The 24923-nt window shown below is 33.0% G+C and overlaps 1 protein-coding gene across 1 annotated transcript in view; it reads right to left on the minus strand.

The window, feature by feature from the left end:
* LOC114334938 (odorant receptor 67a-like) overlaps nt 1–22750 on the minus strand; it is a 52250-nt gene extending 29500 nt beyond the window's left edge. Inside the window, exons 1-4 of the mRNA XM_028285074.2 lie at nt 22602–22750; nt 16235–16334; nt 14776–14880; nt 7167–7322 (exon numbers count right to left, since the gene is read on the minus strand). Coding sequence (XP_028140875.2) covers nt 7167–7322; nt 14776–14880; nt 16235–16334; nt 22602–22750 — 510 coding nt within the window. The remainder of the gene's footprint in view (nt 1–7166; nt 7323–14775; nt 14881–16234; nt 16335–22601) is intronic.
* Between the last annotated feature and the right edge of the window lie 2173 nt (nt 22751–24923).

The following is a 24923-nucleotide window of genomic DNA, read 5'->3' on the forward strand; positions in this document are numbered from 1 at the left end:
CCTATCTTCCCGGCTTAAGAGAAAGTTGTACTTAAAATGCATTAAACTAATTATTTGGCGACTACATATCATTTAATAATTTATAACCTTCCAAATTACGCGCATTTAGATCAGTAAATTGCAATTTATTTTGTATAGTGCAGTCACTGAAGGTAAAAATCAACGATTACCTTCAATTTCGGTGAACCTTCATCGATTTTCACGAAAATTGGTCAGTAGTTAGAGGATACGTCAAGAAACAAAGGTGACATGGTACCACCTTGCGCCTTTGCCCTGAGGGTGGATACCGCCCCTTCTCGGGGGTGAAAATTATTTTATAAAAAATAAATGCACAAATCAATAAAAGAACAAATTAAAAGCAAAATTTATTATATAAAGTTAATAAAATAAGTCAATACTTTTTAAGTTATTAAAGATCAAAGATTTTAATTATTTGTGAAAAAATGCATGTTTTGAAGAGGTTTTTTGTAAATCACTGAAAAACTTTAAGTTAAATAGTAGTTAACTTAGTTAAATAGTAGTTTAATTCGTATAGCTTATATTCTAAGAATAAACTCAGATGCGTCTTTCGATTATAGAGCTACAACCCCTTCGCAAGAAAACGACCCCATATTCCCGGCTTAAGAGAGAGAGTTGTTCTTAAAATAATTTAAATTAATTATTTGGCGACTACATATCGTTTAATAATTTATGAGCTTGCAAAATATACGCATCTCAATTATTGAATTGCCATTTTCTTTCTATAGTGCAGTCACTGAAGGTAAAAATCAACTATTACCTTCGATTTCGGTAAATCGCCATTTATTTTCACGAATTGACAATAAGAACTTGGGGTTTTAGCCTGGGGTATATGTCACCCCTTCTCGGGAGTGAAAATTACTTTATTAAAAATAACCCCACAAATCGAGAGAGTGACAAATTGTAAGCAAAATTTGTTATATAATGTGATTAAAATAAATCAATACTTTTTGAGTTATTAAAGATCAAATATTTTAATTTTTGGAAAGAAAATGCATGCTTTAGAGCGATTTTTCATAAATGACTCAAAAACTGTAAGTTTTTACAAAAAAGTTTTCATCACTAAAATTGAAGCTAATAAAAAATATAATAAATTGCTTACTTGAAAAACCCTTTAATGTTAATTTAAAGTAAGTTATTGGTAATTAAATGTATATTTTTTCCGCGACTGTTCAAATCTAAGGGTTCAAGCTTAAATAACGGGAAAGAGATGCATTTTATAACACTTAGGTACTAAATACTTGTCAAAGTACTTAGAAATACCTATGAAAAATAAGATCCAGAAAAAGTTGATAGTATCAAAATCCGCTCACCAATTTTCGTGAAAATGAATGGAGATTTACCGAAATCGAAGGTCATAGTTGATTTTTACCTTCAGTGACTGCACTATAGAAAGAAAATGACAATTCAATAATTGAGATGCGTATATTTTGCGAGCTCATAAATTATTAAACAATATATAGTCGACAAATAATTAATTTAAATTATTTTAAGTACAACCCTCTCTTAAGCCGGGAATATGGGATGGTTTTCTTGCGAAGGGGTTGTAGTTCAATAATCGAAAGGCGCGTGATTTTAGAGTTTATTCTTAGAATATAAGCTATACGAATTGAACTACTATTAACTTTTTTGTAAAAACTTACAGTTTTTCAGTGATTTACAAAAAACCTCTTCAAAACATGCATTTTTTTCACAAATAATTAAAATCTTTGATCTTTAATAACTTAAAAAGTATTTACTTATTTTATTAACTTTATATAATAAATTTTGCTTTTAATTTGTTCTTTTATTGATTTGTGCAGTTATTTTTTATAAAATAATTTTCACCCCCGAGAAGGGGCGGTATCCACCCTCAGGGTAAAGGCGCAAGGTGGTACCATGTCACCTTTGTTTCTTGACGTATCCTCTAACCACTGACCAATTTTCGTGAAAATCGATGAAGGTTCACCGAAATTGAAGGTAATCGTTGATTTTTACCTTCAGTGACTGCACTATACAAAATAAATTGCAATTTACTGATCTAAATGCGCGTAATTTGGAAGGTTATAAATTATTAAATGATATTATGTAGTCGCCAAATAATTAGTTTAACGCATTTTAAGTACAACTTTCTCTTAAGCCGGGAAGATAGGGTGGTTTTCTGGCGAAGGGGTTGTAGCTCAATAATCGAAATGCTCTTGATTTAATAGTTTATTCTTAGAGTATATAAGCTATAGGAATTATATTCGCAATACGATATATTTTAAGTTTTCTCAGCATCTTTCTCTTAAGTTAAATCAATTAAAGGGTTGTTTGGGGGTGAAGGGGATGAGCTCAAAAATCTAAACTATATAATTTCAAGAGCTTATAAATAGCTCGTAATTCTGCCGCAAAAACCGATTCAATATTCCTATTTTTAAGTAGAGGGGGGGCTGAGTCAGCCCCCCCCTCTACCTACGCCTAGGGTATTAAATTCCTGCTCAGTGGAACGAGCTCAAAATTTTTAGTTTGCGGAATATGAGAGCTCATAAATAGCTCATAAATCAGGGCTATTTGTTTTTTAATTTTTGCAAGTGGGGGGGGGCCAGCTCAATACGGGTCGTTAATATAACTTATGTAAAAAATACAACTTATATCTCGATATTACGTGAAATAGCTCAAAGAAATGAGTAAAAATACACGGTTTTTATGACACTCAGTGTAACTACGTAACAATTGTTTTAGTTTCTATATGGACGGAATAACAAAATTTATGTACATCTGACCAATTTTTTCTCAATTTAATTATTTATTGACAATTTAAATGAAAAATAGCCGATTTTAAGAATTTTCGTCTATAAGTTACAATGTTTTACCAAAAAACTGAAAAAAGAACCGATTAGTTTATTGAAATAGCCTTAAAATGAGTTGAAGTAAAATAGAATTGGAGCTTTGTTTATCAATAAACATTAACTATTCAAATTTATTTCTTACGTTTTAAGCTAACTACCTGAGGTACCCCTAAACCCTAAAAATGTCATCAAAACGACGATTTTGAAGCTCTTCCGACTGGATTAAAGAAGCTATTATCGATTCAAACAAAAGTTGTGTATTTTTAATTCTAAATTTCAACTATTTAATTAAAAATAAAGTGTTTCAGTTGAAAATTCAAAGCTGCTACACCCACCGCTTTCACAGGCAGAATAAGAACCCTGCTATTGCATAAGTATATAGATTTTGAAAAACCATTCAAAAAGCATTCCAAAGTTTTTTCGATATGCCGTCTAGTTCTCGAGATATTTGACAATCGCCTTTCTGGACAGAGCCCTTAAATAATGTAAACATTCTTATTCAAGCTAGACATAAGCCGAGTGAGAGAGCTGACCGTGAAATTCATTTGCGATGTTTCCAAATTTACCGGATCTCGGGTTGTCTGCAAAATATATATTTACCATATACACAACGGATCGCGCGCGCTGCCCTCTACAGCGGATTTAGTGGAACCACTGCAATATAAAATTCACCAAAAGGGGTGCAAAATGAGGTCCAGACAGAAATCGATTTCCTTGTACCCTAACCATTGTTACATCGAGATGTCACTATATACACGTGAATACAAGGTGAGATCCAAAATCGGATCTCGCCTTGCAAAACGGATCTCATCTTGTATAGCTTATGATACAAACGGATCTCGCCTTGATATGAAGACATATATATATATATATATATATATATATATATATATATATATATGCCAAAAAGTCCTAATTTAAGAATAAAAATCGACCTGTCTGAGGATTTAAGCGCCCGCTTGATTGACAATTAAAAAACAAAGGGGTTTTCGATATTGTATTGCAAAAAACTCTTCGGGATTTCATCAATCAATGTTTATAGAATATCCACCTACCTTGGCAATATTGAAATTTTTAGTTAAATGTCCGATTTAGGGTTAAAAATGGCCGATTTCGCTATTTTCAAAATTTTTAATCGCTTATATAACAAAAACTATTAACCTAAGAGAAAAGTCATTAAAGACCTTTTCTGTTTGGAATGATTCAAAAAACCTAAAAAAACTTTGTTCGATGCAAAAAAAATAATTTTAGGAAAAACCCATAATCTTTTCCCTCGCCTGACAAGGTCTTATGCTCTTCAGAATCGCCTGTCATTGTACACATTTCTTCTAAATGACTTACTCAAACACATATTTAAATTTAGCCTTTACAGGTGAAAGTTTATTTTACCCCCTAAATTTGCACTTTTCGATTCACCTGGTAGATACACGTGCACGGCTGATGCCTGCCAGGTCAGGGTTTTTAGCCTTGGTGTGCTATGAATTATCACTAGACAAATTTCTAGCCTTACAGGATGACCGTTAGTCGGAGGGTTCACTAGCTCTTAGACTATTATGAAGCATACTTCCAGTATACCCCATTTGCCACCGTGCGTTACGAAACAGTCGACGCAGCCAACCGTTTCTAGTTTAGTACGAGGTCTATTTGACTCGTAACGCAGCCAACGTGCTAATTTTTTTTTATAAAAATTAGTTTAAAAAGAATCTACTGGGTGCTCCAATTTGTTTGTTTAGGTTTGTTTAATAGCCCAATAAATGACCGTTTTGGGTGTAAGTTTCAGGGGCAACTCCGAATTGCATGAAAATTTGGATTTATGATCTATGTACTTGCCCTCCACTTCAAATTTGAATTTGTGCCGTTGGTTGCTTTTACTTGAGGGATCGACAGTCGGGGGCTAAGAAAACGCGTGTTTAAAATAAGCCCGAAAATGGATAAATTGACTGATTATAAGCAACTTTTGTTCTATAGAGTTCTTTATGTAAGTCAATACTTTTCGAGTTATTTGCGTTTGAAAATGTTTATTTTTCGACAAAAAAACTATGTTTTCCGACAGTTTTTCGCAAATAACTCAAAAGTAAATATTTTATCGAAAAACATATTTTTAGAGAGTGTGTAACTTATACAAAAACTAAAAAAGAAATGGTGTATCAGTAAAATCTATAAACCGGATAAAAGCAAAGTTGTAGCTCATAAAAAATACGTTCCCATTCGTCAAATTCCAAATCGAATATTTCAACCTGAAATCACCGAAAAATTAAGCAATTTTTGGGAAATACTTATGAACATTTTTTAAAGTGTTTAAAAAATGCTTTATTTTTGTTTTTTACAAAAGTTTCTAGTATCAAAAAGAAACGAGTTACGCTGAAAAAAGGGTTGACCATATTTTTTTTGGTAAAAAAATCGTGAAAATCTCCCTCTATTTAGTACCCTAAATAAAATTAATCGTTACCGCTTCAACAGTTACTTTAAATTTATGTATAATATTGCTTATGATTTGTAAGTTCGACCGGTTTAAATTGCTTATTTTTGAAAAAAAATTGGTTTTATAGCAAAATTTCCATTTTTCAAAATAGGTAACTTAAAAAGTATTAGTGATACGAACAATCTCAAACAGTAAAAAATATAGGATTTGCTGTTATAAATATGATAGTTTGAATTTGTTTTTCTGTAAGACAAAAATGGATTAAGATATGGCTGTTCAAAGTTTGCATACTCTCGTGTTTAGTGACTCATTCAAGCCCTTTTAACTATAACCCTTTCAAAAATAAGCACTTTAAACCGGAGAAACTGACAGATCATATAAAAAAGGAAAAGTAAAATAAATGGTTTGTAAAGCGGTAATGAATTATTTCATTTGGGGCGCTAAACACGGAGAGATTTTCGTTGACGTTTTTTGACGTTTTTTTGCAAAAAAAAAGGAACAAACATTTTTTTGAGCGTAACTTGCTTATTTTTAATACTAGAAACTCTTGTAAATAATTAAAATAAAGCTTTTTTAAATACTTTAATAGCTATTAATGATGTAAGTGTTAAAAGTACAATTTTAAGGTACGCATGTGAAAGTTTGCAGAATGAGCGAGCGAATTCTGCAATTCACATGAGTGTCTTAAAAATGTACTTTTTAACACGTATATCATACAATATTTTTTCTACGAACGTCTTATATATCAACAATTATAATTTATTCATTCTCAATTACAGAAAAATACCTACAACAACTTTTACTTGAACTTGACTAACATTCCATTTGTATATTTTTCTTTACATTACATCAAAACTGCCTATATTGTCAATACGTAAATCATAACAACTATAGAATAACATACTTTTATTGTGGTATATTCTAACAAATTTTAATAGTTTTTTTCTACAAACGTGTTTTTTTATGGCCTTGGCATAGCCAATTAGCCAGTCAAGTTTGGTATTAACGCAATTTACACACGTGTTAAAAATTCAATAATACAGTTTAAATTAAATTTTAAAAAAACTTTTAAACCACCTTTTTCAAATTGCGCAAGTTGCATGGACTATTAATATTAATGTTAAATGAAATATAAATATTTTAACGTTTCACAATTTGACAATTCACTTTTAACTGCAGCACCTTAAAATTTTTAAAGCACTAGTGCTTTAAAGTAGCATCTTTAACGCTCCTATGGACTGCTAAAAATTGCATTTTTAACACGGTTGTAGAAAAAAAAAGGTTAAATGTATTTTTCCCGAAAGGTTTTTTATTTTTTGGTTATTTCGCGATGAAATATTCGATGTGGAATTGGACCAATAAAAACGTATTTTTCATGAGCTACAAATTTGCTTTTGCTGGATCTATAGACTTTAAGAATACACTACTCTTTTCGTTTTTTTCCAAGCAATATTTTTCTAAAACTATTTTTTACGATAAAATATTTAGGTACTTTTTGAGTTATTTGCGAAAAACTGTCTAAAAACGTAGTTTTTTGTCGAAAAATAAACATTTACAATCGCAAATAACTCGAAAAGTATTGAATTATATAAAAAAACTCTATAGAACGAAAGTTGCTTATAATCAGTCAATTTATCCATTTCCGGGCTTATCTTAAACGTATGTTTTTCACCCCCCAGAGGGGGTGACTGTCACCGCCCAAATAAAAGCAACCAACGGCACAAATTCAACTTTGAATGAAGGGTAAGTAGAACCTAAATTCAAATTTTCATACAGTTCGGAGTTGCCCCTGAAGATTACACGGTTTCGCAGTATTTCCCGTTCATTTACTGGGTTATAAGGTTTTTATCAATTTTTTAAAAAAATATTTTAAAAATAATCTGCGGGTGATCTAATTTGTTTGTTTCATTATTTACCGCAACGAGAGTATCGAGAGTTAGTTGAGAAAATTTTCCAATCGTAAGGTAAACAGGTTTCTGCGTTCTCATTAAATTTATAATCAAGCATGTTTTAAAGCGTCTGCTGCTACTTAGCCAATTACACTCGTATATTGATACTCTTATCAATTCACTCTAAAAAGAAAAACTTATTATTATTTAAATACAGTATAGCCCAAAATAAACAGTACTGAACATCAGTAATGAAACAGTAGGTACTACTGATGTATTTTAGTGTTTTACAAAATACATATTATTGACACTTTATTACTTATTAACCTTCCGATGACCAACCTTTTTTTGTTACACGGATGACCAAGGGGGGAAAATGACCCCAGGTCAAAAATGTCAAAAATGGCAATTAACAAAAAAAGAAAGTTTTTTTTTAATTTTTAATTTTTTTTTGGTATGGGCTCTATGTCATTCAGCCAGTCACAACATGAGTATTAGTGTCAAGTGTAGTGTGTATGTTGAGTAAGTGTCTTGTTACTTTGCAAAGTCGACGTCATTAGCGTAAAACTACTTGTAATTACACATAATAGACGCTATTTTACTAAACATCAACTTCAGAATATATTTTTTATTCGTAAAATATAGGGAATTTTTTTATTTCAAAATATGAGGATATCTAGAATGATATTAAAGTCAAATAAGAAAATAATGAGTTAAAAATTAAAACTACTTTTGAATTTATTAAAGAAAAACATACGCTGGGGTCACAATTTCCCCCGCTTGGTCATCCGAAGGTTAACACATGTTCCGAAGGTCATCCGAAGGTAAACACATAAATGTGCTCCTCATCGCTCAAGACAGACTTCATACCGATGTTCCAAGTTTCTCATCATGTTATAGAAAGGGTTGTCTCAGATTTACTAAGAGGTCTCTGACGGCACAAAAACGGCAGTTTTAGACATGCCTCAGATGGATGCGTCTGGAGAATGTGAAAGATAAGGCAAGTCAGTAAATCATGAACTAAATCGGCTTGGAAAATGTCCCTGATGAAATTGATGAACTGTTCAAAAGTATGGCAAGTTGTCCCGTCCTTCAATATTTAATATTATCGGCTGATTCCGTATGAGCGAAAATAATGTTCCACCAGAAACAGTTCCTTCTCTGTATTCAACACCATTTCTAACAATTAGGCCTTACTACTTAATTGTTTAAGAAGTACTTGACAGGTCTATACTAATTAATTTGGGTATGACAGCGCGCACAAAGAGACACCTATGTTTTAGTTTCAGTACTGTTTATTTCGGGCTATACTGTATTTTACCAAAATCTCCGAATGAAGATTCGTCGGCATTTGTTGACACTTCACTGACATACATTGCGGGTGGTGTTTTATAAATTTTACTTTTTATCAAGTGCCTCCGCAAATAGAAATCCAGGAAGACAAATCTGGTGACCAAGGAAACCATTCGCTGCTTCCTCTTTTCCCAATCTACTTCTGTGGAAAATATTGTCTAAATATTGATGAACAAGTTAAGGATAATGCAGAGGATTATCGTCCTGTTGAAAATTCAACTGATCTTCTTCATATTGTTGATCATTTTTAATAATATCAGTCAAAGCAGGACTACTCACGTCTTCCATCAATTGTAAATAAATTGGACAAGTCCAATTGCCAGGTAAAAAAAGGGTTCTACTAGTCGATAACCGCAGATACTATTTAACTTTTGGCAGAGGCGGCTCTAGCCCATGTAGCGCCCGTGTGCAGTCGACGCCCTGGCGCCCTTTGGTAGACGCGCAGTCAAAATGGAATAATCGAATAGGTACCTACCTACTACTTGTATATAGGGTATTAGATACTCTTATAATGTAAACAAAAATCCAGATGCAAATATTGCAATATTAAATGATGTCGAGAGCCAATAGATATTCACGGCGTCAGAATAATTTACCCAAATCTGTTAAAAATATTTCATTAATAAAAATGAACTTTTTATCTATGAGGTAAGGTTGAAAATTGGTTGAGGTTGATAAAATGGTAAACTACATACTACGTATTTTCGGTACATATTACCTAAAAAAACCAACAACAAATTGTTAATATGGATAATTTTTGAGGAGCTCTGATTCCGCTGAAAGTCGCAATAATTTTGATAGTCTTCTTCTTAGGGTGCCTGCCCGTTCCGAACGTTGGCGATCATTCTGGTTATGATGAATTTGTTGGTTGCTATACGGAATAGTTGTGTTGAGGTCTTTCTAGACCATGCTCTCAGGTTAGCAAGCCAGGATATTCTTCTTCGTCTTGGGGCCCTTTTTCCTTCAATTTTACCTTGTAAAATGCATTGAGTAGCTCGTATCTGCCTGTATTTCTCATTATATGTCCCAAGTAATGCAGCTTACGGGCGTTCACGATGTTGACTAAATCTGTAGTTGTGTTCATCCTCCGTAGTACTTCTTCATTGGTGGCTTTGTCTGTCCATGGTATCTTCAGGATCCTTCTGTACAATCATAGCTCGCGAGCCTGAAGTTTCGATAGAGTTTCTGCCTTCAATGTCAACGTTTCTACTCCGTATAGACGCACTGAGCACACGTAACATTTAAGGAGCCTTATTTTTGTTTTTAGGATGAGGTCATGGCTCTTGAACACAGAGCTCATAGTCAAGAATGCACTTTTTGCCTTTCCGATGCGACATCTAATCTCTTGAGCGTTGTCCCATGACTCATTGATTATAGTTCTCAAGTAGTTGTATTGTGATATACGTTCAATCCTCATTTGGTTCACATACAGATTTGCTCCAGTTATGTTTTGCTTTCTGATGATCATTAGCTTGGATTTGCTGGTATTTATATCTAGTCCATATGTTCTACGTGTAGTCCAAGTAATGAAGCTTAAAATAGAACAAAACCTCGCAATTTTTACAGAATGGATTGATTTGCTTGAAAATTTGAGAATGAGTAAACTAAAAATTTTCTACGGCACAAATTGAGTGAATCGTAAATGAGTATATCGAAAAACGTTGATTTTTTCTATACAAAACTAACACTTTCGATAGCGAATAAATCGAAAACTATTAATTTTATCAAAAAATCTATGGAACATTTTTTGCTTAGAATGGATGTTTTTATCAACTTTTGCGGTCAAAATATAATAAAAAATTTCCAGCCCCGAGATAGGGTGGCAACCACCCACATGGTAAAAGCGCCTTTCGGCATCATATAGATTTTGATCCTTGGACTCTCCACTATTTATTCTTCAATATTCAGGTAAATCGATCCATTCGGTAAAAATTGCGAGGTGAAAAGCTTCGGTTCCTGGCCTATTGTTTCCGTTATTTTGTTCATTAAGTTTTGCAGCCCTTCTATGGTATTGGAGAACACTATTGTATCATCTGCATACCTCAGGTTACTGAGCTTAATTCCATTTTTATTCAGATGCCTTCATCGATATCTTTTAGAGTTTAGAGCCTCTTCAAACATGTGCTTTGAGTACAGATTGAATATCAGCGGTGAAATTATGCATCCCTGTCTCACTCCCCTTAAGATTTTGACCTGATCTATATACTCTCCATCTACTCGGAGCACTGCTGATTGATTCCAATACAGGTTAGCTATTATTTTCAGGTCTCTTCCGTCAATCTGTCCTCTTCAGCACTTCCATCATTTGTTCATGCTCGACTCTATCGAAAGCCTTCTTAATGTTGTTCTGAAGCTATTTCCTTGTGGCATTTTTTAATTAACTATTTAGAGGGGAAATAAGCCACAATTAAATTGAAAAAAAAAATTAACGTTTCGACGCTAAAATCGGGTGTCCTTGTCAAAATACAAAATACTACTAAAATAAACAAAAACGTTGTTGCTTAGTAAAAAATTCTTCTAATGATTTATTATATAAAGCCTTCTTGTAGTCAATCAGGCATGCAAAAACATCACAGCTGACATCTCTACATTTCTGAAAACAACACCTACACGCTAAATAAAGCCTCCCTCGTACCAACAGCGTTCACAAATCCAAACTGATATTGAGCGCAATTTGTTCTTCGCATTTTCGGTAAGTTGTGGTAGTAATAAAAGAAAATCTTTCTTTTAAATAATTTTAATCAAATGAAAAGCCGCTTTACTTTATATTTGCATGTTAACTTAAATAAAATACTTAATCCATTCCGTCAAAGCTTATTCCGCAAAATTATCCCGCGACACCTGTACAAACGCCTTTGAAAATGCCCGACAAGTTCCAAGCAATTTGACCTTTATAGGTTCCACAACAGATTTCGGAACCATTGTCGGTATGCCTTCAAACGAATCAAAAGATCGCCGTCCGTGCGTCGGACGGACAGCCGGGCGGGCGGCAATCTATAAATCGCGCTTAAATGCCAATGTAATTTTTCATTAATCGTTTTAAAGCATATTTTATGTTGAAACAAAGTAAAGGACTCGCTCTTTGGCGATCGGCGCCCCCCAACATCCCGGCGCCCGTGTGCACCGCACACCCTGCACAACAGGTAAAGCCGCCTCTGACTTTTGAGATTGCTCTGTATGCACCCCCTATAATTTGAATCCTTATGTTCTATGCTTAGCTTTTGCTTTGTCCCACTTTTATATACACGTCTTTTATATTGGCAACCAGAAGAAAATGATCACTACCTAACAAAAAAATACTGTTGTATAAAAAGATTTTAAAACCTATTTGGACATATATGTAGCTGAGCGGTTGTGATAGTAAAAGTAATGTAAGCATCATCCAGCTATTCCAAAATAATGTGCTAAGGAGCATTGTCAACGATGCCTGGTACTATAGGAACAGTGTCACCCATGGTGACACTGTTGGAGAGACACCCAGAGATCTAGAAATGGATACTGTTAACATGACGATTGAAAAATTTGCCAAGAATCCTGAACAACGACTTTAACTTTAACCATATGAAAAAACAGGAAAGAATGAACAAATATTGTAGAGAATGCCAAGTGTCATAACAAATCTTAAACCAAAAATTTATGCGGACTAATGACCTATGACAAACGAATCTAATACAATGAATGTAGATACCATGATAATGATGATGTTGACTTCCTGTGACCGAAAAAAACGTCCAAAGCGGATCCAAAGACAACTTCCAAAACTAAGAAATGATTTTCAAAACATGTGGTATCCAAACACTAGATCAAGCTGGTACAAGTTTTCCATTTTGATATGGGTATCATAAATGTATGAAAGATGTGCCTACAGTAAGTCAATTTGTTGACGGTTACTGAAAAAAACCACTATAGGCTGTATAAAATATCGTCTGCACATATAGTGAGGGGGAACATTACGGAATAAATTCATTTTCTCTAGAATGGGCGATTTTGGAGATAAATCCCGAAACTGGTCGATATTTATTTTTAAATTATAATTTTTGGCATATATGCCGTACCAGTGACGTAATCCCTCTGGGAGTGATCACGTAATCAATGATTTTTTTAAATGAGAATAGAGGTCGTGTAGTAGGTCGTTTGAAAGGTTGTTCAATGCTATATTCAGTAATATAAACATTACTATCTTTTTTATACAGTATGGTCAAAAAAATAATTTTTTAATTAAATTAATTGACGTAAAAAGAAGAATGCATATGATTAATTATTTATATGGGAAATAAGCCACAATTAAAATGAAAAAATTTTTTTTCATTTTAATTGTGGCTTATTTCCCATATAAATAATTAATCATAAAAATGCCACAAGGAAATAGCTTCAGAACAACATTAAGAATGCATATCGTTTATTTAACTCAAAATACATTTTACTGCAGTCATAAAATGGAAAAAACGTTTATTTCAAAAATAAGGTACCCATCAAAATAGCCCCGTCGAAAAAGCTCCGACAAAATAGCCCCGACATAATATCCCGTACACAAAAGGGCTCCGATTAAATACATTTTTTCGGAAATGGTAATTATCCTCTACTCAGATGTTTACAACCACATTAAATAAAAATGATCTTTTCAGAAAACTCGAACCCTGTGTCTTCTGTTAGGAAAAACCAGGAACAAGAAATTCCTTGTTTTTCCTCGTGATTTATTATGGAATCACTAACACGAGAATTTTATTGTCACCATTGCGTATGGTTGTGTATTTAAAGACAGATCAGATGCTATGATTTTTTGTGACGGATATTCTTAAGTTAAAGTTGATTTCATATAATTGAATGAACTATCTTTCAATATAGTTGTTCCCGGAATGCAACTCATAAATAATGGCAATAATATTTTAAAGTCTTCTAGTTTAAAATGTATAATATATTTATGTCTGAATTGCCGATATGAATGAGTCAGACTATATTAACTTATTAGAATTTTTTTACTAAGCAACAAAATTTTTCTTTAATTTGTTAATATTTTGTATTTTGACAACGATGTCCGAAGTGGAAGTCGAAACGTTAATTAAATCATTTTTTTAAATTTAAATTGTGGCTTATTTCCCAATTAGAAAAGTGATTTGAAATAAATGGTACTTCGTTAAAAGGTAAAACTTTTTATTGGGGCGCCGGGGCTGTTTTAGTCGGGGCTGACTTGACCGGGGCTATTTTGTGTGCGATCTATTTTGTCGGGGATATTTTGTTTACGGGCAATTTGGTCGAGGCTATTTTGTATCCGGGCTATTTTGACGGGGCTTTTTGACTGGGCTGTTTTGGGCCCGGTCACGCAAAAATAAACATTAATTTTCGCTTAAATTAAACGTTAAACAGCCTCCTACCTGCCTCTGGCAATTTGAACATTTAATTTATGCAAAAAGCAATGTTTATTTCCCAAATAAACATTTTGCCTATTTTCTGGCAGCATTAAAATGTACTTTAAGTTAAATAAATTACATACATTCTTCTTCTTGCCTTTACCCTATATTCTAATTTACCCTATATAATTAATTATGTTACTGTTTATGTGGGCCGGCGTAGCTCAGCGGTAGGATGTTTGAACTCGCATGCTGGTAGGCCGGGATTCGAGACCCAGCTAGACATTTTTGAAAATGTCTATAAGCCCCAGGTCGACTCAGCCTGAAAAAAATGTTTACCTTGGGTAAAACCAGGGGTAATAATAGGCGGTTTTAAGCGTACCACTGGCCCTGTTACCTTCCTTGTATACTGTAAGCCCTAGATATAGCAGACAACCCTGCTATAATCCCAAAGCCGCGTCTCAGCGGTATAAAACGGGAGACTATTATGATTATGTTACTGTTTATATTACCGACCAAAGAATTAAACAACTTTTTAAATGAGCTACTACACGAACCCTATTCCTATTTAAAAAATCATCGATTACGTCACCACGCCCAGATGGTATATTATATATTATACTATATATAGTACACGCCCAGATAGTATATTATACTGACAGCAAGAGTAGTAGTGGACACATCTGGGCGTCAGAAGGGAATAGAGCTTAAATCTGCTGACTCCCTAGATCCTTCAGATCTGAGGAATAACAGCATATACATAGTTGAATCAAATAAATTTATTAACATGCCCATATGTTAACAAATGTAATGACTAGTGAATACTACAGCGAACAATTTTTTCTCATCAGTTCCACTCTTGGTCTAATATTTTATGTGAGCTGATATCATGAAATTGTTACACTGTATATAAATAGGTACTACTATTGTCTTACCGCACTGGTAACTTCGCTTCCATACCAACATAATAACGAAAATTGTACTAAAACGCACACAAAAAACATCATCTGAACGAAAAATTCAATCGAGGTTAAAGGTACCTAAAAGATACACAAATAAAAATTAAATGCAACTTTATACTATTAAATCAAAATTCACAAGGAAAAAGTTTTCCTGTGGTTGGCTGTATACCATGTAATACAAAAAAACAGTAAAATCATGTATAAAAGGTATATTTAAAAACCCTCAAAAGGGCCACATCAAAATCGCAGCATAACTAGTTTTCGACTGGTTTACCAGTCATCATCAGTGCTTACCTAAAATGAATATAACCTGATAAAATGATACAAAGATATTGAAATTTTGACTACGGTTAAAAAAAAATTATCAGTTATACTCACGTGCAATGTACATTGTACATGCTATCCACCAATATAGTATTTAACAAAAATATGGGGGTCAAAGCCCAGTAAAAGAAGTCCGTCAAGGAAACATTGGTTTAAAAAGCCATTGGTTTTAAATGACCACTTCGATTTCAGTATCTTAAGGAAACCGACACAGACTGACCATGTCACACCACTATCCTCTAACCACCCTATGTCACACAAACTTGCCGCCTTTCACAGTTACATACACCGCCTTTAAACCATTCCCTTGTCACAATCTAATTACAATAAAGAATTAAACATACTTCGTCAAATAGCCTTTAATAACGGTTACGATCCACACACCATAGCCAAGCTCATTCATAAAAGACAGATTAAAGTCTTACGACATTCTGCGTTCCCTAGGGATTCGACAACCAAATCTACTTATGCTTCTATACTCTTTCACCAAGATAGGCTATCTGGGGATATTTCGAACATTATCAAAAGATCAGTAGACAACATCCGAATTTCATTTAAAATATCCAACAACTTAGGACATTCTCTATCCAATTCCAAAGATAGCATCAATTACATGAATCGTAGTGGTGTTTATAGACTACAATGTTCTGACTGTGATGCTACTTACATAGGAAGAACTTGTAGACCACTTGCTTCTCGCTCTCCTGAACACACCAAAAGAGAGAATACCTCTACCTTTTCTCAACATCTTAAACAAAAAAATCATACGTTGGTATGATTTATATATTTAATGTAGCTTTTTAAACCAATGTTTCCTTGACGAACTTCTTTTACTGGGCTTTGACCCCCATATTTTTGTTAAATACTATCTTGGCGGTTAGCATGTATATTGCACGTGAGTATAACTGATATTTTTTTTAACCGTAGTCAAAATTTCAATATCTTTTTATCATTTTATCAGCTTATATTCATTTTAGGTAAGCACTGATGATCACTGGTAAACCAGTCGAAAACTAGTTATGCTGCGATTTTGATGTGGCCCTGTTGAGGGTTTTCAAATATACCCTCTATATATGATTTTACTGTTTTTTTGTTAAATTAAAGTTACCATTGTTGCATTATATAAGCATGATCCAAGTATCAATAAAGAAGACAAAGTTTGTGCCAAAATAACAAGGCAAAACGTTTCTTCGATTGCATCTCTTACCCTAAAAAGAACAACAAAAAATTAAGCCTCTAATATCAACAAAAAATGTTTTAATAATAAATTAAACATAGAATCATAATCAAATTTCCCATAAAATACCTACTGACAACATAATAAATGATAAATGTTTTATAGTTAAATAATACCAAAAATACCAAAATAAATTGTAAAAGTTACATCTTTTGTTTTGTTTTGATGTTTTGGTTTCCAATCTGGAAATCGATATAAAAAAAATTCTGAAATAAAATAAAAAAAATGATAAACTTTAAATTATAGTCTCAATTGGCAGTCACAGAGAAGAAATCTTGACAGTTTACTTGATCTCGGTATATAGACTACTAGGCTCGATATATCAGCTACGTTTGTACTTTTAGAGCTGCAACTTTTAGAAGCTGTTACTATTCCGTTGATTGATGTCAAATTCTGGTTTTTATGTGTAGGTATATTGTTGGTTCTGTGTGGCTAACCTTCTGAGGGCTCAATATTGTAGGTACATTCTTGCTGATAGCTTCTTCTTTGAGTTTGCTTCACCATTTATTAATACGCCAATTTCTATTATTTTTCTCTTTTTGCTATCAGTTTCTTTCATAACTATTGACACATCTTTCAATAGGGAACTTGCAAAAATTTTTAAATATTAAAATGATATTAAAAAACATAAGGTAACATGATCTTAAAACGCTTGCATGCGAAAAAAACAAATATTTTTAACCCGTACGCTAATTACGACGTTTTGAAAATGCTATAAAATTCAAATATCTTAGGAGGCTCTTGAACGTCCTTCTATTGGTTCGACGTCACCGGCCACGGTGAACCGGCGGAAACAACGCGATTAAGGTAGGTATCACGGGTATATTACATTTTAATCGTCTTTAATGAAAAATTCCTAGGTATTATTTATGTTCATCTTATATATTGTAATAAGTAGTTCCCCAATCAGCTTAGTTTTAAACTGAAGTTGATAAAGTTGAGTGCTACCTTGTAAAGAGTTTAAAACGCATAATATGACGGACGAGGGTTTTTCAAAATGTCAATCTGACTAACTTACCTACCGTTGATGTCTTCATCGTGGCAACTTTTAAAAGCATAAAAAGTAGTAAAAGCATATGGAGAAATGCGAGGTGTCAAGGCAAATAAGTAAGAGTTATTAATAAGCATGTTTAAACCGTTTATAACAATAGTTTGGTACCATTATATTATAGTACTTATACGGTTTACCCCGTGGGTTTGATCTACCTACCTCTAATCGAAGGATTTCGTATATCCTGGAAAAGATTACGGTGTAATTTGCATTATAATAAAGATTATATTTTATTGTAATGTTTATTAGTACCTACTGGAGCCTTTATGATTGTGTTCAAAGCCTTCTGAGAAAAGATTATGGTGATTAGCAGCAACAAAATCCTTCTTTACAAAGTTAATAATACGCATAAATAAGAAGAATCATTATTGTAATTTTACAAGTTCATCTCAGCTTATACTTACACCGCATCCCTCGGTAGACCGCAAGCTATAGTAGAAACCCGACTGTAGGCCGCATACTATAGTAGCACCTATAGTTTTTAGTTACTCTTACTTTTATTAGTAAAAGTTTTGTTTATTTTTAAGTTACTTGTTTCTTCTTTGTTCTTCAACACAAGAAACGAACAAAGTAATTTCATAAAAAAGAACTTTTTGATACATGTCAACAGAGATAAAATGTTAATATTTTGCCTGTCACAGAAAAAATCATTTTTGCCACAGAGTAAAACAAGATATTTCAACTATATTATTTATCTATGGGCAAACTGCATTAAATGCAATGGCCCACCCCGAACGGACAAACGATACGAGTGGCCTGTGACTCAGACCTCAGGTCTCGCTTTTGAAGTTGTTTAAAACGGTTAGGCGCGGAACTTTGATTAGATGTTGTACGTACACTATTCATTGTTAAGACGTAATATTTTGAATATAACATTTTAAAGCATAAATTAACAATTTTATGCAAAAAAAATTTTTAGTGCAAGTTCCCTATTGGAAGTACACACACAAAAAAGAGGAGAAGACGAACTAATAAGGAAAATAACGAACTGGAAACCAGTAATAAACAGACTAAAGAGAGGCCAAAAATAAGACGAGAAAACCAACTGCTAGAGCAGTTGAGCAGTGATTCCCAACCGGGGGCAATTGCCTCCCGGTGGGCGATTTGAGATTATCAGGGGGGCGATAGAGCGAATGGGGTGATATTGGGGGCGATAGAGAAAAGAGAGCGATAAGGGGGGAGTTTAGCTTCCGGTAAACGAGAAATGGGTAACTGAGAAAAAAATACAATACTGTCGATCGGATATCACTATCCATTCGTTTAAGTTTATTTGATATATTATAGTTATTACGCATACATTTGAATCCTAAGATTGCCTTTTAGTACATTCTTTCACGGTTTTTGCTCTAAATTTTAAAGAACCGCTTGGATTGACATAAAATTTCGCATACGCATAGCTTACATGTCAAAGAAAAAAAGTGATATTGTGCCGATGTGTGCTTTTGCCCCGGGGGTGACTTTCACCCCATCTTGGGGGTGAAAAAATACATGTCCAAAATAAGTCCGGAAATGGATAAACTGACTAATTTTAAGTAACTTTTATTCTATAGGGCTTTTTCGAGAAGTCAACACTTATTGAGTTATTTGCGAATGAATATGTTCATTTTTCAACAAAACAACCACATTTTTCGACGGTTTTTTCTCAAATAACTCAAAAAGTAAGTATTTTGTCAAAAAACGTTTTTAGCAAAAATATAGCCTGTAAAAAAGTAAAAAAAAATGGTGTACGCGTTAGGTCTCTGGACCTCGTAGAACCAGAGTTATAGCCAATGAAAAATAGATTCGTATTCACCAAATTTCAAATAGAATATTTCGACGTGAAATATCCAAAAAATTAAGCACTTTTTGGGGAAAGCCCATTATAACTTTTTTAAAGTGTTTAAAAAAGCTTTGTTTCTGTTTTTATAAAAAGTTTCTAGCATTAAATTTAAGCAAGTTACGCTCAAAATAAAGTTGGTCCCTTTGGTTTTGGCAAAAAAAAATCGGGAAGACCACCCCCTAATTAGCAACTTAAATGAAATTAATCGTTACCGCTCCACAAATTATTTTACTTATGTTGTGTTTATATGATCTGTAAGTTTCATCGATTCAAAGTGCTTATTTTTGAAAAAAATTGGTTTTAAAGTAAAATTTTTAAATATTTTAATTTTGAAAAATATGCTTTTTTTTCAAAATAACATAAAAATTGTTAGGGATACCAAAAACCTCGGAAAACAAAAAAAGTCAGCATTGCTTTTCCGAGTGTCATGTATTTTTTGTTTTTCTGTTGGACAAAAATTGATTAAGATTTGGTGTTTCTAAATTTGCATACATTCGTGATCAGTGACTCGTTCAACCCCTTTTAACTACAGCCCTTTCAAAAATAAGGATTTTGAACCGAGGAAACTTACAGATCATATAAACAATACATACGCGAGTCAAGAAACTTGTGAAGTCGTAACGATTAAGTTCATTTGAGATACTAATTACTTTAATTTTAATAACTTTAAATAACTTTATTTTTAGCGTAACTTGTTTACTTTTGATGGTAGAAATTTTTTTTATAAAACAAAAATGAAGCTTCTTTTAAACACTCTAAATACGTTGTAATGAGTTTTCCCCGAAATGTGCTTCATTTTTGGTTATTTCACGTTAAAGTATTTCATTTGGAATTTGACGAATATGAACATATTTTTCATTAGCTATAACTCTGCTTTTACTAGGTATAGAGACGTGATATGTACACCATTTTTTAAATTTTTTTACAGGTTATATTTTTGCTAAAAATGTGTTTTCGACAAAATACTTACTATTTGAGTTATTTGCGAAAAACCGTCTAAAAGCGTGGTTATTTTGTTGAAAAAATGAACATATTTACTGGCAAATAACTCGAAAAGTATTGACTTAGTGAAAAAACTCTATGGAACAAAATTTACTTAAAATTAGTCAGTTTATTCATTTCCGGACTTACTTTTGACGAATATTTTTTCACCCCCAAGAGGGGGTGAAAACCACCCCCAGGGAAAAAGCACACATCGGCACATATCACTTTTTTTGTTTGACTTATTAGCTATGCGTATGCCAAATTTCATGTCAATCCAAGCGGTTCTTTAAAATTTAGAGGTTTTGAAATATTTTACCGTTAAAGAACGTACTATTTCTAAAACAGTTTTAATTTAATCTCTCTAATATTCGATTACAAATTATTTTTGATAAAATCGGCATCACCGCGCTAAAAACTCTTATAAGGACTTCATTGCGTATGTTCCCTATACTGTAAAGTCAAGGTGGGACGGACTACAATAACAGAGAGGTAGGAATCATATTACAATTTAATTCTATAGGTATAGTCACTTCGCAAATCGACTAGAAAATTTAAACCGATTATAACGAAATTCAGTTTGGCAACATTGTGTGAATACCAAGTCCTCTGATATCAAAAAAACCGTAAATTAGTCCAGACAAACTCTTACAAAACAGATACTGTAATTGAATCTTTTAATACCACTGACCCCGCACTGAGTACAGCATTACAAGAGAAGCGAAATGATATTATCTACTTCCTTTTTTAGAAAAACTTATCAGATATTTTAAAAAAATTAAATGAAATTTGAACCTACAATTACAAGGAAAGAACATAAATATGGTCAAAGCGAAGGGAGCAGTTGGAGCATTCATTCACCAACTATATATTTTTGAAGAAAATATGCAGAGAAGAGATCTGACCAAATTCCCCAACCTTAAATCTTCTTGTGGCGATTCTGAGGATCTTCAAACATATTGCCTCCACCTTCAAACATTGGAAGAAGATCTGCAGTCCCGATGATTCCAAGATTTGACAAGTCTTCAAGTGCAAACTTGGTTTATCAATCCTTTCAGCGTGGAAGTTTCAACGGAATGTCCTTCTTTTCAAGAAAGCTTGATTGCTTTGAAAAATGATGTTGAAATTGAAAGTCTGTTTCGGGAGTGTTGGTATGACAGATTTTGGCCGCGCATAAAAGAGGTGTATCCACTATTGTGGAATGCAATCAAATTATTCTTATTGGAATTCCTCACAATACATCTAGTGGAGAAAGGTTTTAGTTCTCTATGTATATTGAAAAACAAACAAATAAATAGGCTCGACATAATAGAAAGAGGGGGTTTGAGGTTGCTATTAACCAACACTGAGCCAGACATAAAGAAATTATGTGGGGGACACCAGGCCCAAGTAAGCCATTAACAATTCTTTTACATATATCCGTTTCTCATTTTGATTACCATCACATAATATTTATACATATTTACATTTACATAATGTATAATATACGTATGTAAATATGTATAGGTACTTAATACTTACCTTTTGTACTGATCAATTTTTGTTTCAATTTAATTGGAGGGGGGGGGCGATTGTGGCTTGCAAATTTTAGAAGAGCCTCAGAGGTGTAACCAGAGAAGGTTCCCATTGTTTTCAGTCTGGTGGGATGTGGACTAATATTTTTGGTATTGAAAACTTAGTCTTTTGCTAGCAGTTGCCGCTAGGGCATCCCTGCCATTTCATTCGTTGCAATGCGTGACTACACGCCGGCGTTTGTTCTGGTTGGGTCAGAGAGAGCAGCATATGTGCCTCCTGATGAGAGACTAATAAGTTTCGAAACCGGTAGAGGTGCTTGCTGCACTCTCTGATTGAATTAGAATATAATGCGGCTGTAGTTTCGTGTTGCAACGAAATTGAAAATGGTTATTCATTTTTGATTTACATGTTTACTCTGATTGGAGTACTAAGGGAACTATTCTCGTTGAAACTTTACCGCGCTGAGCAGATGGAACGTGAATTATAAATTGTAAAATTCCCTCATCTTCTTCAGTCTCAGCATCCGTTATGGCTTGTAAATTTTAGAAGGTTTGGAGGTGTAACCAGAAAAGGTTCCCATTGTTTTCAGTCTGGTGGTATGTAGAGTAATATTTTTGGTATTATTTTATATGCTATTAGATTGAAAACTTAGTCTTTTAATATAGACTACCTCCTTACTCTCTGTAATGAAGAATTATAATTAGGACCGAATTAAAAAAGAAATATGTTTTGGCAATATGTTACAAAATCTGTAACAGCTATAAAAAAATAAAAAGGTGATCTAATAATATCAATTTGAAATAGTCGCATATTTTTTAAATTATTTGCTTATCTATTACATTGCTAATCTAAAAAACTTAATATATACTTACTTAAATAATAATTGTAAATGAGCAGTGCATTTACACAACCTATGATACATTTCGTTTTCAAATGCTTGGTTTTCTTCATCATGTAACATTTCAAAATATCTTGGGAGGTGAAGTGCCTGTAAACTTTGTTCTCTGACAGACGAAAACATCTTGCCCAAAATGAGTAGTTGACATTTTAAAATGCTCAATAGGGAGAGCACTAGTCCGTCATAACCTACGAATGATTTTCAGAAATAGCAAAAAAATTATTATTGCTTGAAATTATTATTTCTTTTTAATTTTCGGTATTTTTATAATATTGATTAATTCTTAAGAAGAGATATTCTTTTAATTGAAAAAAAAAAAAAAATAATAAAGCTGGTACGTAACTAAAATTGGTGATAGCCATATTTAACTACTACATACATATGTATATAACGTTTAATTTAATTCTACAGAATTCTTCTTTTTAAAATGCCCTCTCACCATAAAAATTTTTCTACACCGATTGCAAACTCTTCTCTGTCTTCAGCTGTTCTTATTAGCTGTTCAAAATTTAGCCCTGTCCATTGACGGATGTTTCTTAATCTACAGAAAAATTCGTACTCCTGCAATTTTTAAGTATTTTATCAATCGCAATATTTTGAAATCTTTGATCTGGTAGACTCTTTATATGGGTGGTTCGCCAAAATAAGCGGCATATTGTGTAACTCGCTTTTTTCTTAAGTCCTTTACATACTGTGTTTCAAATTATGTTGCCAACGTTAAGTTATACAATAGATGAATATAAGCCACTTAACATTAATTTTAAAAAAAGTATTTTTACAAGCATTTTATGCAATTTTAATGTCAAAATATCAACTCCGAGGCTGTAACCCACCTTGTTTTTTGACCTGTTTTATGGTATTACACACTGAAAAGTTACAAAAGTGCAGATTATTAATTTTATCAATAATTAATTAAAATCCCAATGTAATATAAAACTGTAAAATTAATAACTTTCATTTTTAAAAATAAACCATAAAAATTTACTACTAAAAACTGTAACCAACTTTGTGCATCAACACCGAGGCTTCATGAAAATATATGCAAATTTAGGCCAAATTACACTATACTGTATTGCAGGCAGCTTGACAAGAGAGAGAAACGCTTCAGTCTAACCCAAATTGTGGAAGAAAGTGGACGAACATGATATCGTTAAGCGATAGAAAATTTTTCAAAGTGTCTTAAGCTAAGCGTATGTTTTTATACAGTCAACACCGAAGCCTTCGTAAAAACTTAATTTTGCTAATTTTTTTAATAAGTTTTTCTTTTGAGTATGCGCTATAAAGTTTTCTTGACACCCCATGAATAAAGCAGAATTATTTTTAATATTTGTAGAAAGTAGAATTAAAAATGTATGAAATCATCAACACTGAAGCCATCAACTCCGAAGCCCAGTCGTGCCTTGGAGTTGACGCACGTGCCTCGGAGTTAACTCACGTGCCTCGGAGTTGTTGAAAGTGTGTGAGTGGTCATTCTTAAACTAAAAAAATACAATTTAAATTTAGTCTGATATAGGAAAAGGGTTACTGGTTAAGCTCTCAAGATGTTTCGGTCGGTTTGGTAATATTATCTTCTTTTTATAGAAAATGGCTCGTATACACTGGAGTACGACGGAAAAATGAAGGCGAAACCCCCCAAAATCGTTAAATAAAGATTTTATGAAAGAAAGTAATATTTCATGCAGCTATGCTTATTTCTGTAAGAATATACCATTTTGGGTAGTCTTCTCTAATGTTGATGATAAAAGAGACATCTGTCTATGTATGCACATTATGTGAAAACATAAAGCTCATGCGTGGAAGAGGATAACAAATCATTATGTTGAGCAGAAAAGACAGAAGAATGTATAGAAAGGAAATGCCAAGATTGTGTTCAAAAGCAGATTAGATTTTTGAAGTATAACGGAGAAGACACGGATATTGGAAAGTTTTGTCAACACGAAGGCCGGTCTAAATCAACTCCGACGCAATTGATATTTTACCCATTTTTCATGTTTTTCTGTAGTAGTTTATATTAAAATGCAAGTGTTTTGTATAGTTTTATTACATACCAATTTTTATTTAATTGTTACGATCATAAATTTCAATTAACAGAGAATTACGTCAACACCGTGGACACTTAGTCGACTCCGAACTCACATTTCCGTTTTTCGGAAAATATTTAAAAATGATCTCTGCTGGTATCATGGGTAAGTTGAATAGCTCATTTTATAAAAAATATTTTTTTAAAAATGAACTAATTCTAAACCATGTTTTAAATTAAATTTCTCTACCTCGAAATTGCCGTCTACTTTGGCGA

The sequence above is a fragment of the Diabrotica virgifera genome, chromosome 7, assembly GCF_917563875.1.
Source record: "Diabrotica virgifera virgifera chromosome 7, PGI_DIABVI_V3a".
NCBI lineage: Eukaryota > Metazoa > Arthropoda > Insecta > Coleoptera > Chrysomelidae > Diabrotica > Diabrotica virgifera.